This window comes from Spea bombifrons, chromosome 2 (assembly GCF_027358695.1).
Source record: "Spea bombifrons isolate aSpeBom1 chromosome 2, aSpeBom1.2.pri, whole genome shotgun sequence".
Classification (NCBI taxonomy): Eukaryota; Metazoa; Chordata; class Amphibia; order Anura; family Pelobatidae; genus Spea; species Spea bombifrons.
The window spans coordinates 124,540,719-124,557,884 of record NC_071088.1 but is presented as its reverse complement, the minus strand read 5'-3'; the positions used below and the strand labels follow the sequence as shown (position 1 = coordinate 124,557,884).

At 40.2% G+C, this 17,166-nt stretch overlaps 1 protein-coding gene across 1 annotated transcript in view; it reads right to left on the bottom strand.

Annotated features, from left to right (window-relative positions):
- Nucleotides 1–17,166, bottom strand: part of UBL3 (ubiquitin like 3) — a 59,537-nt gene that overhangs the window by 18,406 nt on the left and 23,965 nt on the right. Inside the window, exon 2 of the mRNA XM_053456378.1 lies at nucleotides 2,174–2,282. Coding sequence (XP_053312353.1) covers nucleotides 2,174–2,282 — 109 coding nt within the window. The remainder of the gene's footprint in view (nucleotides 1–2,173; nucleotides 2,283–17,166) is intronic.

Sequence of the window (17,166 nt, the reverse complement as noted above, 5' to 3'; positions counted from 1 at the left end):
TTTGGAATCCCCTGTTCATACTGCAGTTAAATAAATATCCATGCAGGCAGGCAGAACTTTCTTTTCGTTTTCGTTTCGAGAGGCTCGATCCGACGTCCTCCTCGTTGACCACATACAGCGAAGGGCTTCTTACAAAGGCTCAGAGAACCGACGTGCCGAGGCTGAACGCTTTAGTTTTGTTTGGCTGACTGCCTTGCCCTACTTATATAGACGTAGAACGGGACAAAAACCCGGAATCCACTAATCAGCAGCTTTAAGGAGAATGCGGAGGACACAAATAAATAGTGTTACTGGCAGAAAATGATACAGCTTTCTTGCTGATGTTCTAGGAGATATATCTATCTATATCTATTTTGAAGCCATGTTATTGGAAACAAATCTGACCCAAATAAAGGCACCGAGCATTTACAATAAATATTTCTACTAGTGGCGAAGTGGAAGCTCGAATTCTTTGAATTTATTTATTCAGTACACAATATGTTTAGTAACACAATACTTGGGATCCTGGTAGTCACATCGTGCTTCACCTGTGGGATTCTTTATTGCCAGCGACGTGTGATGAAATCTTCAGATGCTTCGACTGTTGAATATTCGCTATATTTGACTCAATTATTTGATATGATCACCTTTACTACAATACGGCTGGATTTACTTAATGCGGCAATGAGCCAGCGGTATTTACTTGGTTCAATAGCTGCGCGTACTCCTGACGGTTTTCAGCATGACCACAATATCAAATCAGATCAATTCTGTTGTCTACTTCAGCATGAATCATGGAATATATTGTTAGCATAATAAGAAATCTATTCTCTTCAACTGTTTTAGTCGGCATCTTTCTCAACTATGTATCTGTAAAGAATATAACAATATAATTGTTCATATGTTTTTTTTATTATATTGTTAGCAACCTGAATTCTTTCAGAAGCTGGGTGAAGGTCATAGACACACCATTCCGATGTTTTACATATCACTGCTCTTTAAATGACCTCTTCTTATGGCAGCCATTCTATGAAAACAATTAGAGCAGACTTTTCATATAATAAACTGTTATTTCTATACTTCACTTGAGTAGTCACCCACTCATGATCCTCTGCCACTTGTGATGCTACTTCTCAAGACTTGTAAAGCCTCTTGGAGATCAGAACATGGCATCAACCGCATCGCACATAGCATTCAATGTAATTGCAGAAATGTTTATGCCACAAGCGATGTCAACTACTCTTACACAAGCCCCACTACTACAATTCGCTGCCACCGCCAAGACTTAATATCTGGATGTCCTAGGTTACCCAAACACAACAGAATTACAGCATAAAATGAATCGCCTTTATAATTACTCATCTATAATTAACCCCTTTTGTAACGTGTTCTACCTGAGCTTTCTACAGAGTAGTGACTTCATATTAGAGAACAAACACCAGAGTTGACCGACATTTAATCTGGAAAAAAAAAGTTTCACAGTGCGGTGTACAAAAGTGCAGGACTAAAGAATATGCAGAAATAAAAGTTACAGATCGGCAAAACCGTCCATAAAACAGGAGAAACCCAAGAAATCCCTACATACAATTACCAGAGTCCTCGTGGGAACTTCAGATGGTAAAGCTCTCCCCTTTAAGTTGGTAAAAAGAAATAGTGGTATCCTTGGATTCCCATTCTTATAGGACTCTCTCCTTTTATCTCTAGGATATGTCCGTTTGGGGTCACTTGGGAGGGGAGTGTGTAGCCCAGACACTTTATGTCACTCCCAATGAGTTGGGTCATAAACCCTGTCTGACATTTTAATATGTCATTTTGTTATTATGGTACTTTGTACATTAATAATTCCAGGGTGATCACACCCTCCTTGTTATTAGAAATGTTTGGGTTCCAAACAACCCCTCTGTTTACCGGTCATCTAGGTGACCTGTTATTTTTTAGGCCCCGTTTAACCCCCTCCTGCCATGTTTCCTATCATTCTAGAGTCAGCACACAGAACATCCTTATGTAATGATTCTGCTTATCCGCCATATACAGCCATAACTCATGGCACCCAGGACAGGACATCTGGCATGCTTTGAAGATGCCCTGGTTGGATGCTCTTCATGTTCTCGACCATTACGGCAGAGAACAGGTTCAGAATCAGATAAAGTGACCAATTAATTTATGAAAATGATATTTCAGAAGAATGACTTACCCATTGGCCAGTTATCGTAGACATGCTTAGCAATGTCTGCTGCCGAATCATTTGGGGAAAACAGGAACTCTTTTGTCTTCCCGCTTACCAGTATTAGACGTAAATTAATCTGTAACAAAGAATATGATAGAATAAGGTTTTGAAAAGCTTGGTATTTCATTACACAATAGTAAAAAATGTCAGTAAATCACTACGCTATGAGGAATGTTCCCCAGCTCCGCCAGAAACAAATCTTAACCAGATTGTGTAATAGATTGCGTATAAGCGAACTGCCAGGAATAATGCAGATAAAGTATAAACGAACTGGTTATAACCGGGCAAAGGGGTTTATACTGGAGTTATTTCAACTCCCTCACTTCACGATTCAACAGTCTATCGAGGAAGGGACTTTTTTAGCATTGCTGTACAGAATCAGCTCAGTCACCCGAAATATCACACGACCAAAAACAGCGTCCGGATCTGCAGATAAAGGAAGTCTATTGGAATAAAAACGGAGATAAATCTGGATTTGGGGAAATGCTAACCTACATTACTGTATACAGCACTGGATCTTATGCACAAGGAAATATATTTATATTATATATATACATATATATATATATATATATATATATATATATACATATATACACACACATACATATACACATTTTTTTTTCAGTAAATGAATGCAATAATTACAATGCCTATAGATATTACAGCGTTGGAAACATATATTCTGGATGCCCAAACCTATTCAAGAAATATTTCTTTAATTTTGTAAAACGCTGCCTCATTAATACTTTTTCAGGAAATGCTTGCATCATGTGACACAAACGCAAGCAATGATAGGATGTCAACCAATGAAACGGAAAGGCTTTTTAAACGCTTGTATTGTTATTATATGGTAATGAAACGGCTGATTCGCTAAAGGGTTTGCTGGAGAACACAATTAACCTTTTCTACGGCTATAAATAAATGTTTGCAGACATCGATCAGTGCCAATTTTTCATGCAAAAGCAGCCGTTGTATGTAAATTGAAAGCAAAAGATTTTTCGCTATTGAGTAACAAGGATGTAGAGAAAGCATTTCATTAATCTGGAAAATACCGTGGCCCGCTGAGGATTATGCATGTAGCGAGGAGGAAACGTCTGGCTACTAACAGGATGCGCGGGATGCCGCTAGTGATTACAGATCAAAGATCGCCCGCATGGAGTACGGCCGGACGCTGATAGAGGAGCAGAATACCAAGTCACGCGTCAATCAGTCGGTCTTTATTAGCTGGCAGCTCATACAATGATCCCATTACATACTTTCCACCTCTGCTCTACTCAGAAAGGAACACTTGGAGTTTGGAACTGAAACGCATTGGGAAGGACAGCGTTTATAAAGCCTTTAGAAATGAGAAAGATGGATAAGTAATCAAAATGATTTGGAGCGCAATATGAACGAAACCATGTAAAATCTAGACTTTATTTATTCAAACGGGACATACTGATATCTCAGAAATTATTCCCAAGTATCAGCAACAAAAATGAAACATGGGAAACGTGTATTATAGATCATCACTCCATGCTTTCTGAGACTGCTTTATGGTGCAACAGAAAAATGCCTGATGAAGTCATTATGGAATACGCTCTCACATGTTATTATCAATTTAAAATTGGCAAAACTAGCTGCTTTTTTTTGTGTAAGGCATCTGTTTTTTTCGCACCTTGAGGCTGTATCACGGTACAGCCGAGGAGTCTTTTACCATAACGCTTCCAGTGCCAGATAGAAACACGAAAACGAGAAAATAGAATTTGACGGCAGATAACAGCAAATTCATCCAATCTAGTCTGTCCATTTCCTTTTAATCAGACCTTCATCCCGTCTTAGATTCACGAAAGCTGTACATCTAACCATCCATCCTCCATTCTTTTAGCCTCTGCCACTTGGAGGCTGTCCTACTTATCTACCACCCAGTAAATAATATACAGTTCTGCAATGTATCGCTGGCACCAAACCATCACTTCAGACTGTAAATATAGAAGATATCGAGCCCCCTTTAACAATAGATAAGATAGTAATGGGTCAGGAACAGAGCTGGAGGAGTGTTGGAGAGCAAAGCTGTGTATCAATTGATACATATTTTTCCCACTAAGGAGCCAATGCAGAGAAACTCTATGGTACCATAGAGACATTATTGCTGTTAAAATGTCCATTAGAAGAAGACAGGACTGCACAGAGCATTCTGCTTTTATTGAATAAGAAGTGAAAATAAAAGTTGTCGTTTATAAAAAGAGCATTATGAAATTTTACATATAAATGTCTGAACAAATATTTGTCACAGAGAAAGACCTGACAAAGCTCTGTCTATGTGCTGATGCTCAGTACACTAAAAGTAGACAGATTGTACTCTTCAGTTCCTACAGCTATTTCAAAACATTTACATACAGATGAAAATCGCCTGCACCAGACTACCGAAACACAGCACTTATTTCAAGAACACATTTCTCTCTGAATGACGCGATGGAATGGGTAAGAGGCAACCCAAAAAAACAAGTCACAGCTGGAGAAGACAACCTGGGATGTGAGATGAAATAATGGAGGGGGTAAAAGTCTTGAAAACAGGACATCGTGTGACCTCTGTTTAGGAGCATTTGTTCCCTTTCTTTTGAGGGTAATAATATCAGATAGAAATTCTGTCAACCTGTAACGCACTCTACCCCCCAAAAATGCTATGAACATTCATGTTAAGGTTCCCAACTCATACAGACAGACGTGTTGGGGATTGTGGAGATTGCAGCTAAGAAATATGGATGTTACCCAAATATATCTGTGTGTTAATATAATGTGACCATGTCTGCGTAACCTTGTGTTTTGTTTTTCTGGGCAAGTGAAACCCGTCATTGCAAACTAAGGTATTTGTCCTAGCTTACAGAGTGCCGTACAGTTTTATTCACTGGCATAATAGCCTTCCGTGTATAGCGTCATTTCGTAGGCCGTCGTGTCTATTTCTTTAATTCAGGATCAGTGAAGCAAACTGCTTGCTTTGCCGATCCCTGTCTCAGTGAAATCCGAAGAGCATTTCAATCAGAAAGGCTGCTTGGTCATTTCCCCGCAGGCTTCCTACAGATATCCGTCGGCAGGGTAGTGAAGTAGTGCAGATCCAGGCACAGGTGTGCATTCCCAATGTGCATCCCATCCCAGTGCAATAAGGTTTAGGGGTGAACCACGCAGCACACCCCCTTGTGCCGTCGGCAAAGGCGTTTGGCCTTGATGGGTTAAGCTGGTGAGCATGGTAGCCGTGCAAGTAGACGGTGGGGTATAGAAAGAAGTGGATTCCTTTGAGCCTTTTTTACATCAAAATGCATTTGTGCACAGAAAAAAAAAAAAAGAAGGGCCACGCGTGATTGAAAGAGTTAAGCCAGTTGTATTCACAGCCCTATAATAAAACGATAAGCTATTTGTTTTCAGATTTGCTTTGGATGAGGTAGTGAAAAGCCTTCTGATGTCTACATGCAGCTGAAATCATCACCATGGAAACTATTATCTCTTGAAGCTGAACTTGAATGATTTAGGAATCTTTTCAGGTTTTCTAAATCAGGGCACATTCCTCTGCTAATGCGGTTATATGTGGCGTTTCATTCGATTTTAATGAAAAATGCTGTTTATTTGTATGTAAACAGAATTTGATTTCACAACAGATGCATGCTGGGTAGTATCAAATGGGGAAGCATTCAAAGGAAAGCAGGTCAAAACTGCACTAAACCAAACAGCAGTCCTTAAACACTTTTGGCATGCTTGAAATCGCATGATCAGAACCCAATATCAAAACTCATGCCAATGTATTGAAGTAGAACACAAGGTCCGGTGTAATCAATGACCAGAGTAGATTGGAGATACACATCTCCATTCATAGAGTGGAAGAAAATATCAGAATATAAATAAGATGCTGAGGAGAGCAATAAATGTATGAGATAATGACCACTTAGTCATCTATAATGTTAAGCAAGATTTTTTGTGAGCTTCAGCAAAGGGAGCTTTATGTCCATCTAGAAAAGAACAGACATGCTAGCTAGCTTTATCATTCTGTCATAATACAGATTGAGGTCCTTCCTACCTAAGAGGCTCCCCCCCCCACCAAAGCAATGATATCAAACATTGTGTACCTTCATCTGTGAGGGATTTCAGGAGCTTCAACACATGACATCTGGTAGCTCTTTCAGAAGAACCAGTGGCGATATCAGAAACAATAAAACATTGATCATATACCTGCATTAATGTGGGGATGACCTAAAGACCTGCTTGAGGGTTGATAAGGGGATGCTGACAGGGCACAACAGAAGAGGACATTCCTTCTACCTGAAGATCCAGTTTCCAACCATTTAGCCCTCGCTATGCTGCTTCAAAGTCAGACAACATCCTAAACATAACAAATTGGGCTATAACAGACTGCTTTTACTGTTTTATTCAACCAGTGATAGTACCAAAAAAAAACTGTTTACAGTAATAAATAAAATTAGACGTATGTAATAAATAGCAAACCTTTTTCACAAAAATACAATTAATAAAAATTAAATAAAGTGTTTCATTTCATCACAGGGAAATCATTGAGGTTGATCAACTCAACTGGTATAAGACACACATTAGTGTTTAGAATAAAGCTCTTTAAGCGGCTCCTAACTTTTTCTGCCATCTCCATCCATGTTCCTCACCTTGCACGATTTGCGCACTAGGCCATGGCGCGCCATTCGCGCAGGACGGCCAATACTGGGAATGTCCCGGAGGACTAGTATGTCTACTACCTGAACACTGCATCTGGTGCTTGTGGCATTGTTATTCATGAGACGTGTACCGTAAACAAATGTTTATTTAGTATATAGAACTGTAAGGGTTCAGAAAGAGTGACGCGTCGTTTGTTAAGTTTTAGTTCCTCTCTGGTTGCAGCTGATTCTAGCTGCTTTTAAAAGGGAGCGGGAAAGAGAAGAAGGGTTTGATACCAGGACAAGAAGCTGATGAAGCTACTTCTGCCACCTTTAAAAGGGGCCAAATGTAACCATTTTTAACCAAATACCGCCAAAACACTGATTGACAAAAAGAGTTCCAAAAATGTGATTATGCTAAAAGCTTGGTCTTACCAACAAAAAATATGAAAGAAGAAAACATGTCTTTATAAAATATAACCTATGCAACTTTTGGCGTTATCGTTATAACCTTTGTACAAAGCAGATCTCATTTTTTCCCTAACACAGAAAAGTTAGCGTGGATTTTTTTTTCTTTTGGCAACGAACTTTCAAATCAGACTCATAATTCCGTAATCTCTTTACAAACCGGGCAGTCGGTGGTTTTAATTACATCAAAATTGACTTCAAACAATTTGTGAAAGGTCAAACAATGCAATCAGTTTATAATCACTATAGGACGATATGCCCAAAAGGTTTCATTATCATTTAATCACTACTTCTCCTGGCTGTATCATGTAAAGAGGGTAAATACAACCGGATCTACAATGAACCGTCAGCATTTCAACATACAAGGTAATGCCTCACATCAAACCTCATAGTCCTTTACTGCCTAAAACGCCTTAAAGGGGAACAGTTAGAACGGCTGTCCGCAGAAATAAACCCATTAGTGAAGGGATGTTAAATAATAATTGCTATATCTAGCACATTGAGTCAGGGGAGAGACATGGCGGGTCCACTGAAGGTTTTAAGCTCTAAAGTCGTCAGAAAACTTTTAAGAGGCGTTCTCAGTTTCTATGAGTGCCCGCTTCTGTGTCACACAACACCGAGTCATACGCACTTTTTTTAATCATATATACATGAGTTCACTTAACGTAGAGATCTATAAAATGGATGATTAGGGAAAAGTGACAGATAAGACTTTTCATTTTCCTTTCACGCATGTAAAATTAGTAATTTTGCAGTAAAGAGAATATTTTCCTTGCAGCTGCAAATTTACTGCTATGGCGTATGCAGTTTCTGTAAGTGTTTTAAAGAGAGATGCTTAAGAACAGTAAATGGATACCCCGTTTGCGGCATCTGATGGCGCTGACCGCTATGTAATCCGTTCAGTACATTACGGTCAAAGCCATTGATTGAGAAGGGCTGGGACTTCCTCCGGGTCCTGTGAATCCTGTGAAGAGGAAGTGCGGGTAACCAAATACTGGCCCAAAAGGCATGTCATTGAGACTAAGAATAGTCTTCACTTTACATACATGCTCTGAACCCCATTGTGTATATTAACATGGGGTAGTACCATTGTATTCAAAGTTCACGATATTTTTATTTCTCACCTTTTCTTATATACACTGCTCAAAATAATAAAAGGAACACTAAGATTACACATCCTAGATCTGAATGAATGAACTAATCGTATGACATACTTTCGTCTTTACATAGTTGAATATGCTGACAACAAAATCACACAAAAATTCTCAATGGAAATCAAATTTATCAACCCATGGAGGTCTGGATATGGAGTCACACTCAAAATCATGGAAAACCACACTACAGGCTGATCCAACTTTGATGTAATGTCCTTAAAACAAGTCACAATGAGGCTCAGTAGTGTGTGGCCTCCACGTGCCCGTATGATCTCCCTACAACACCTGGGCATTCTCCTGATGAGGTTGCGGGTGGTCTCCTGAGGGATGTCCTCCCAGACCTGGACTAAAGCATCCACCAACTCCTGGACAATCTGTGGTGCGACGTGGTGTTGGTAGATGGAGCAAAACATGATGTCCCAGATGTGCTTAATCGGATTCAGGTCTGGGGAACGGGCGGGCCAGTCCATAGCATCAATGCCTTCCTCTTGCAGGAACTGCTGACACACTCCAGCCACATGAGGTCTAGCATTGTCTTGCATTAGGAGGAACCCAGGGCCAACCGCACCAGCATATGGTCTCACAAGGGGTCTGAGGATCTCATCTCGGTATCTAACGGCAGTCAGGCTACCTCTGGCAAGCACATGGAGGGCTGTGCGGGCCCCCCAAAGAAATGCCACCCCACACCATTACCGATCCACCGCCAAACCGGTCATGCTGGAGGATGTGGCAGGCAGCAGAACGTTCTCCACTGCATCTCCAGACTCTGTCACGTCTGTGAACCTGCTTTCATCTGTGAAGAGCACAGGGCGCCAGTGGCGAATATGCCAATCCTGGTGTTCTCTGACAAATGCCAAACGTTCTGCACAGTGTTGGGCTGTAAACACAAGCCCCACCTGTGGACGTCGGGCCCTCATACCACCCTCATGGAGTCTGTTTCTGACCGTTTGAGTGGACACATGCACATCTGTGGCCTGCTGGAGGCCATTTTGCAGGGCTCTGGCAGTGCTCCTCCTTGCACAAAGGTGGATGTATCGGTTCTGCTGCTGGGTTGTTGCCCTCCTACGGCCTCCTCCACGTCTCCTGATGTACTGGCCTGTCTCCTGGTAGCGCCTCCATGCTCTGGACACTACGCTGACAGACACAGCAAACCACCTTGCCACAGCTCGCATTGATGTGCCATCCTGGATGAGCTGCACTACCTGAGCCACTTGTGTGGGTTGTAGACTCCGTCTCATGCTACCACTAGAGTGAAAGCACCGCCAGCATTCAAAAGTGACCAAAACATCAGCCAGGAAGCATAGGAACTGAGAAGTGGTCTGTGGTCACCTGCAGAAACAATCCTTTATTGGGGGTGACTTGCTAATTGCCTATAATTTCCACCTGTTGTCTGTTCCATTTGCACAACAGCATCTGAAATTGATTGTCCATCAGTGTTGCTTCCTGAGTGGGCAGTGTGATTTCACAGAAGTGTGATTGACTTCAAGTTACATTGTGGTGTTTAAGTGTTCCCTTTATTATTTTGAGCAGTGTATATATATATATATATATATATTAGAGAGAGAGAGAGAGAGAGAGAGAAATGATAGAGAGATTTTTAAAGAGACAGTATTACACTATTTTTGTGCATATGTCCACCCGTGCCCCTGAGGGGGTCATCCAGTCTGGCTTTACCAAGAGAGCTATTTTTGTTGAGAAATCCTGTTGTTTTTTTACCGGCTATATTTCTTGGGATTTGAGGAGCCCTTGCTTTAAGGAGAGTATTTTGATCTATTTTTTTGTATATACTATTTTCTTTATATTTTCATATGTGACAAAAGAAACATATCTATGCCACCCGGGGCATACTTCAACAAAAGATATTGTTAATCCTCATTTGCAGGCAATACTACATCGTACTTTGTGACTAATAATGTGGATCAAACATTGCAAACTGGCTGTAGAATTTGGCCACACCGAGTTTAAACCATGCGTTCGGCCCATATGGCCATAAACCAATTCCAGTCTGCACTCTCCATCGAACCGTCACGGACTAAAGAAACGCTGACATCCATAACAGCCCCGTCATAGCCAGTTTTTCTTGTAATGCAGGTTTCCTTTGCAGAGTAAACAGAATTCTATAATAATGACTTAATTGGTTGTTTCTTTGGAGATTGGACTAGGTTTCAAATAACTGAACGAGCAGTCTCGGTATATGACGACGTGTCAGATACCTCCAAAGCTTAAAAACATTCCATCAAAATCATCATGGATCTAAAACTTGCGATCCCAGCAGTGCCGACCCAAATATAACCTTTTTATGGGTCCAGATCTTCCTAAATGTCTGCTCAAACACCCCACTGAATCCATCTACAGGCCGACTCCAGCAGAATCCCCCCATATGCATTTACCCTTCCCCCACCTAGACCTTGCAGGAGATGTGTTCAGCTGACTTGGTGGGGGGGGGGGTCTATTCAGATCCCTGGGTATATGCAAAGAAACACCCCATTTATTTCAATAGGAACGCTTTCTTGCCACTTCTTGCTGTGTGAAGAATGACAAGACTTGTCAGACCACGGAGGACAGTGCAGCATCAGGGCTGCAGATTCCGCATCAGGTAAGGGATATTATTTTTTCCTTTGGAAGAATGCAGATTAAAGTGCACACCGACTGTTAGAGTACTTTATTCTCCCCTAGCGGGGGTAGCCAGGGACTCCAAATGTTCCCTTTTAATACATTTTATAAACTGGTGCAGTTCATATCAGTACTTATTCCGCTCAAAGCTTCCCAAGAGGTGGACAGAAATCTATTATCACAAATATGTTAACAGATGTAGAAGTATTTTTCTGCTCAGATGATAAATGCCCAAATTGTTTCTGATAACAGTCACTTTATCAGTACACACAATACATCACCTGTCATCACGTTACAGCCACCCAAGATAAAGCTTCACACAGAAAAATAGAATCTGACGGCAGACGTGAGCCACTCCGCCGGCTTTTTTTCTGCTAAGTGTTAAAAAACAAACAAAAACCCCCAAGATTCCTTGATCCTTGTTGTTCACGACAGCCCCAGGCCTATCCAATGTACGATTATTTTTCCTTTAAATACCCTTACATTTCTTTAGTTAGGAATTCTTATTACGCTTTTTGTATCAGTTTCCCCTAAAAAAAAAATATATATATTTTTATTAACATTGAAGAAAACTATTTTTGTAGAATAGAACAGGAGCATGTAATCTAACGGCGTAATAAAGATGCTTTTATTAAGGGTAATAATCATATTGACTCGAGCAGACTTCCGCATAGATCATTTTAGTCCTTGGGCTTTGAAAAGCGTCTGACTGACTAAGGAATACAGACTTTTACAGGTTATTGAGGAATATCGCTGAAGCGGCAGCTGCACGGAAATATGCTTCCTCGGCTTCCCTGATGAAGATTACGCAATAAGCCACATTTTGCCTAAATTGCTAAAAATGTATATATATATATATATATATATATATATATATATATATATATATCGTAAAAGGGGAACTGATTTTCAGTTTTTAGTATAAAAAAATTAGTTAAAATGATCCTGCTTTAGAGTCATTATTAGATATTAGGATAAATATGTAATTATTAGATACTGTGCTAAAATGTTTCCGCCACAAATGGCTTTTGTTGAGACATAACAAAAAGTCGCACCAAAACAATGAAATTGAAGGATTGAGGATGAAGGATTAGAGGATGAAGCAAAAAAGATTGGCTGTCTGTTCCATGGCCCCGATCGCTGCCTCTTGTTTGTACTTTAAGCTACACTCAGAGAAGCTGCCGTCGGCCACAAAACTCCTGCCAGAGGAGGCACGAGAAGGCTGCTAGCCGGCCGCTAAGCCCACTACACTACAGAAACGTTACTTGGGCGATCGCTTATAGCAATCGCTCGATACAGGGCTCAGGATGCCCCTAATAGAGCATACATAGCTGGCTGAGTGTACGATGCCTTCTACATATCTCCTTTGTAGCTGGCACTCTAAAGGTTAAATATAGCCTCATACACAGTGATGTAGTAGAACATTTAACAAAAGTTGGTCTTATTGGACATGGAGGTCACCAATGTTCCCTACACAAGCACCATACGGAGGAAATGGCTTATGGCACAGACTTCATTAATCACAGGGTCCTGCTGGGTGATTAAGACCGAGACAGCCTATTGTTAACACAAGGAGTACGATGGCCAACTGTACTTGAGAATCGCGTGCAGTCCTAACATGACAGAGCTAGAACACATTCAGGAAACATTGTTTTATGCTTTAAACTTCTGCTTTGAAAGAGGAAATTACACCGAGATTAAAGAAATATATACTGTACATGGAGGGAGTTCTGCTTTAAGCATAAAGTAAAATGGAACATCATAGTGTATCATAATATAATATGATGGCTAGAGGTCAGTATTTGTATTCTCTGCAAAGTTATATATATATACACACATGCACAACCCAAGAAGCATAAAGCATACACATTCAGATTCCCGGGTTGCTGCCAGAATAATAATGACCAATAAATATACAAAACAAAAGCAAGAATTCAGCGCATACCCAGCCAACACCATCCAAAAAACCTAATCTACAGCATATATATATATTGGGGATCCCGTCACACCATATGGCTATATATTGGTTAACTTGGGGTACTTTGATGCTGTGGCGGGTTAAGCGATATATACGGCCTTATAGTATTTATGCCGTAGCGTCACGCTATTAGAACGGTCTGTATAGTTAACGCGTTTTTGAATAAACAGGCAGGCATATTATACAGACCGGGAACTGCCGGTATCTGCAAAGCCGCTGATGCTAAGTAAATCAGTTTTACTGCTTCATCTAAACCCATAAAACATTACTTATCGCATCATCCCCTGATCATGTATACCATAGCAATTCCAGGCACATAAAATCTTTCCGGCCCACGCACTCGGCCCGTTTTTATTACTCAAAAACCTGAAGTCCAGCCTAGTCATCGGGCTCGTGCCGCATTAAGAGCTCCGGCTCCAAACTCTCCACTATTCTGTTTCTCTTCTACAATCTTTTTCTTTGATCTCACGTTCTATTCTCATTATAGACAAACCAGCAGCGGGACGATGTACACAGCGCTCAATAAAAACAGATTCACCTAAACACGCTACTTAAGGTTCTTACAATATACCATGTTAATAATGGCTATAAAACGCTCAGCGATAACTTGTAGCACCAAAATATCTGATCGAGAATATACAGGGTTTCCAGCACATTTGGGGCCGTAGAAAAGCCCTTGAAGGGACTCAACGCCACACACCTCCAGGCAAACCGCCATGTTTCAGAAAAAAAAACAAAAACAAATGATATATATATATATATATATATATAAAGTTGCTATTGCTGGATATACAAATTTGATATGATCCAAATATACGTGTATTTACAGATCCCAGACTTTCAAGAGCGTGGAAAATTCCGGTTGCGCTGCTTGACCAAACACAAAAAGGCATCTCCCTGAAGAAGAGTCCGGGGCGCTCGACGGCCGCCACATGCAGAATAGTCCAGCAATCAAATCAGACGCAGCATTGATGCCAAAAGATTACAACTGCTTGACATTTACAAAATAAAGACCGATAAAAGACGGGGAAACAAATAGTTTATTTCTGTAACAGTATTAGAAAAAAAACCCTCAATTTTCCTGGCGCCCGTCCAGCTATTGATTAGCATTCGTAGTGGGTTTCTCGAGTGGCGTGGAAGTCTGCCAGGGGGTTGCTATTTCAAAAAGGTACCACCGTCTAATTTGTGAAGCTATCGTAATTAAGGAGAAAAGGTTCTGTGTGGTCTTTAACGGAGCAAGAAGCAAAAAGTGCCATTCTCCCTGGCGAAAAGCGCCAGGAACAACGTTATCTACATTAAATGTGCAACTTAATGCGGAGTCCGCTATATATCACCGCAGAACCAAAACGGCGAGACACAAATCCGCATATAACTGCGGTTACAAATCCAGTAATTACGCCGGGGTAATTTCTGTCTCGGCAGCCAGCTACTGATACAATAAAACCAGACCACAACGTCTGCAAAGTATCAGAGCACGCGCTGCAATTAAAAGCAGAATAGGCAGTTTTTCTGGTATAAACGTGCCCAATTTTTGTGTTTTTTTTTGCGGTCAGGGTGATGGGTACGGTGATGGCTTTGCCATTGGCACAGAGCCTGGTTATGGTGCCGGTGGGAACCACACCGCTAACAGCTTAACACAGAAACACGCAGAGATTGCGGAAGTGTCTCGGAGTTAAGAATATCACATGCTATTTCAGCTTTGACTTAAGTTTTTGTTAAAAACCCGTATATCTTTATTAAATCCTGTACTCATGCCATCGTATAAGTATCGGCCGTTCTAATTCTTACCTCTCCAGCTGTTCTTATTCTATCTCCGTCTTTCTGGTCTATTGGGGAGAGGAGACAGTGATGCGTTTCTAATGTTGAGAATCGATTATACGATTGATCTCCGGCCATCGGGCAGTAACCTATAGCACCAGCTGAGATAACTTCATTAAGGAACAGTCACATCGGATGCTCTCGCAAGGCGCAGGTGGATGGTGGCGGTTAAACTTTAAGAGGGTTCACGTGGGTAGAGATTTAGACTGGATTTTTTTTTGGTTTGCTAGCATTATTATTAATTTATTTACACAGCACCACATTCTACAGCCCAGTACAATGAATAAACAGAGCACAAAAAGGGCATCACATAATTTGGATCTAAAGAAACAAAAAGCGAGGGGGCCCTGCTCAAAGAGCTTAAGATACGTAGAGATTTGCGATAAACTAAGAAATGCCTACCAACACTCAAATCCATCTTCGTAAAGTTCAGTATGCTTAATAAACCCATGCCATGATGTTTGCAGATTAAATCAAGCAATATATATGCATTAGGAGCCAAACCGGTATGTATAGCATGGGAGCGGTCTTCTTCCTGTTTGATCTCTATTCTTAGACCTGTTGGTTCTCTTTTGGAAGGCCATATAATATGATGGGATCATAAATTCTTGGTCATGTTTCACATAAGATGGCTCAATGGTAGCTACATCCTACATGTCACACAGAAAGTGGGAAGATTTCTTGACATGGTCATCTCTGTGACTTAATTCCAGACTATAGATGGCCAAGTCAAGCTGGAAGTGGACATGTCCACCCGACCATGGTTGGTGAAAAAACTGGCACAGTGAAAAGAAGTACCAGCATCTGAAACTTATAAAAACGAAAGAATGCAAAGAATTAAGAGACAAATACAGCTTGATTTATATAAAATTAACTTGAATTAACATCTGGTACTGATCAAACTCCTGTAGATATTCAGTGAAACCGGCATATCTGGTTGAAACTTCTGGATCGTAGATAGACGTTTAAAATGCAGAAAGAAAGCTCAAACGCGTTCACATAAAACTGGTAAAGTTAAAACAGGTCTCTCAAACTGCTTCCTATCTTCCTACTTCTCAATCCTAGCCTTCATAATTTGGATTTTCAAAGATATTGTTTAGCTTTGAACATTACGGAGAAATCTATTATTTCATACATAGAAACAAAGATCTACATAAAATAAACTTTTTCTTGTCTGCAAGAGATTTTACATCAAACTAGATGCAAATTAGAAGAGAGATAAAGATAATAAGATGATCTAGGCAAGCCATAGCAAATGTTCTCTTCAAAGTCACCATGGCCATGAAGGCTTGTATAATACTCCTAATTATTTTGGTCTATTTCAAATATTATTCTATATATTCATATATTTTCACATAATCTGCAACAAATAAGGAATACTTGGAAATTTTACCCATTAAAACTATGTATATACATACACTCACGCTATATACATACATATATACATATATATATATATATATATATATATATATATATATATATATATATATATATATATATATATATACACATATACATATATATATATATATATATAAGATGAGCTGAATAAGCCAATATACTACACCCTCCAGAACGATGTACCCCGTTTCTAGCATATCCCACTATGCATTATTAAAGTAACAGATCCGTAATTACCAAATGATGAACAATAAGCCCCTCTGTAGATAATTAATGTGGAGTTGAATCAGTGCCAATCATTCCCCTACAAAGAGTCACTTGGGATGTTCCCTAAACAAGGACAGCTTTCCTGAATAAAGGAGGACGATGTGGTTTATGGAGGTCTACAATGCACAGCAGCGCACAGTTACACGAGACATTTACCGTGTATCTTTGACATGGTCATCATGTGTGTCCTGTGGTCTTCCTCTTCAATTTTTAATTGACCTACATACTTCATCAAGAATTCATGCATCCTGTAAATTACATAGTAGTCCACTCATTCCACATTAGAGTACCAACTGAAACAGATTTCAAAGATATAAAACTAAGCCAAAGTCACAGCAATACGTCTTCTCTGGTTCAAGGACTGAAGACTTTCACAAAACTGCTGCATCCCATAAAAGAAGGTTAAAATAAATGTACTAGAAACTGCTGATTCAAAGGAGAGTTACGTTAGACTGGCTTAATGATCCAATGTTAGCTTAAGGAAGGGAAGACTTAAAAGTTGACTTCATGCACACGATGAGCATTCCTCAAAGCATTGCATCTCTCTATGCCCGGGAAACCCGGGACAATAAAGCGTAGTAATCCACTACGGTACAGTAAAGAAAGCGTGGAAGACTCATCCGT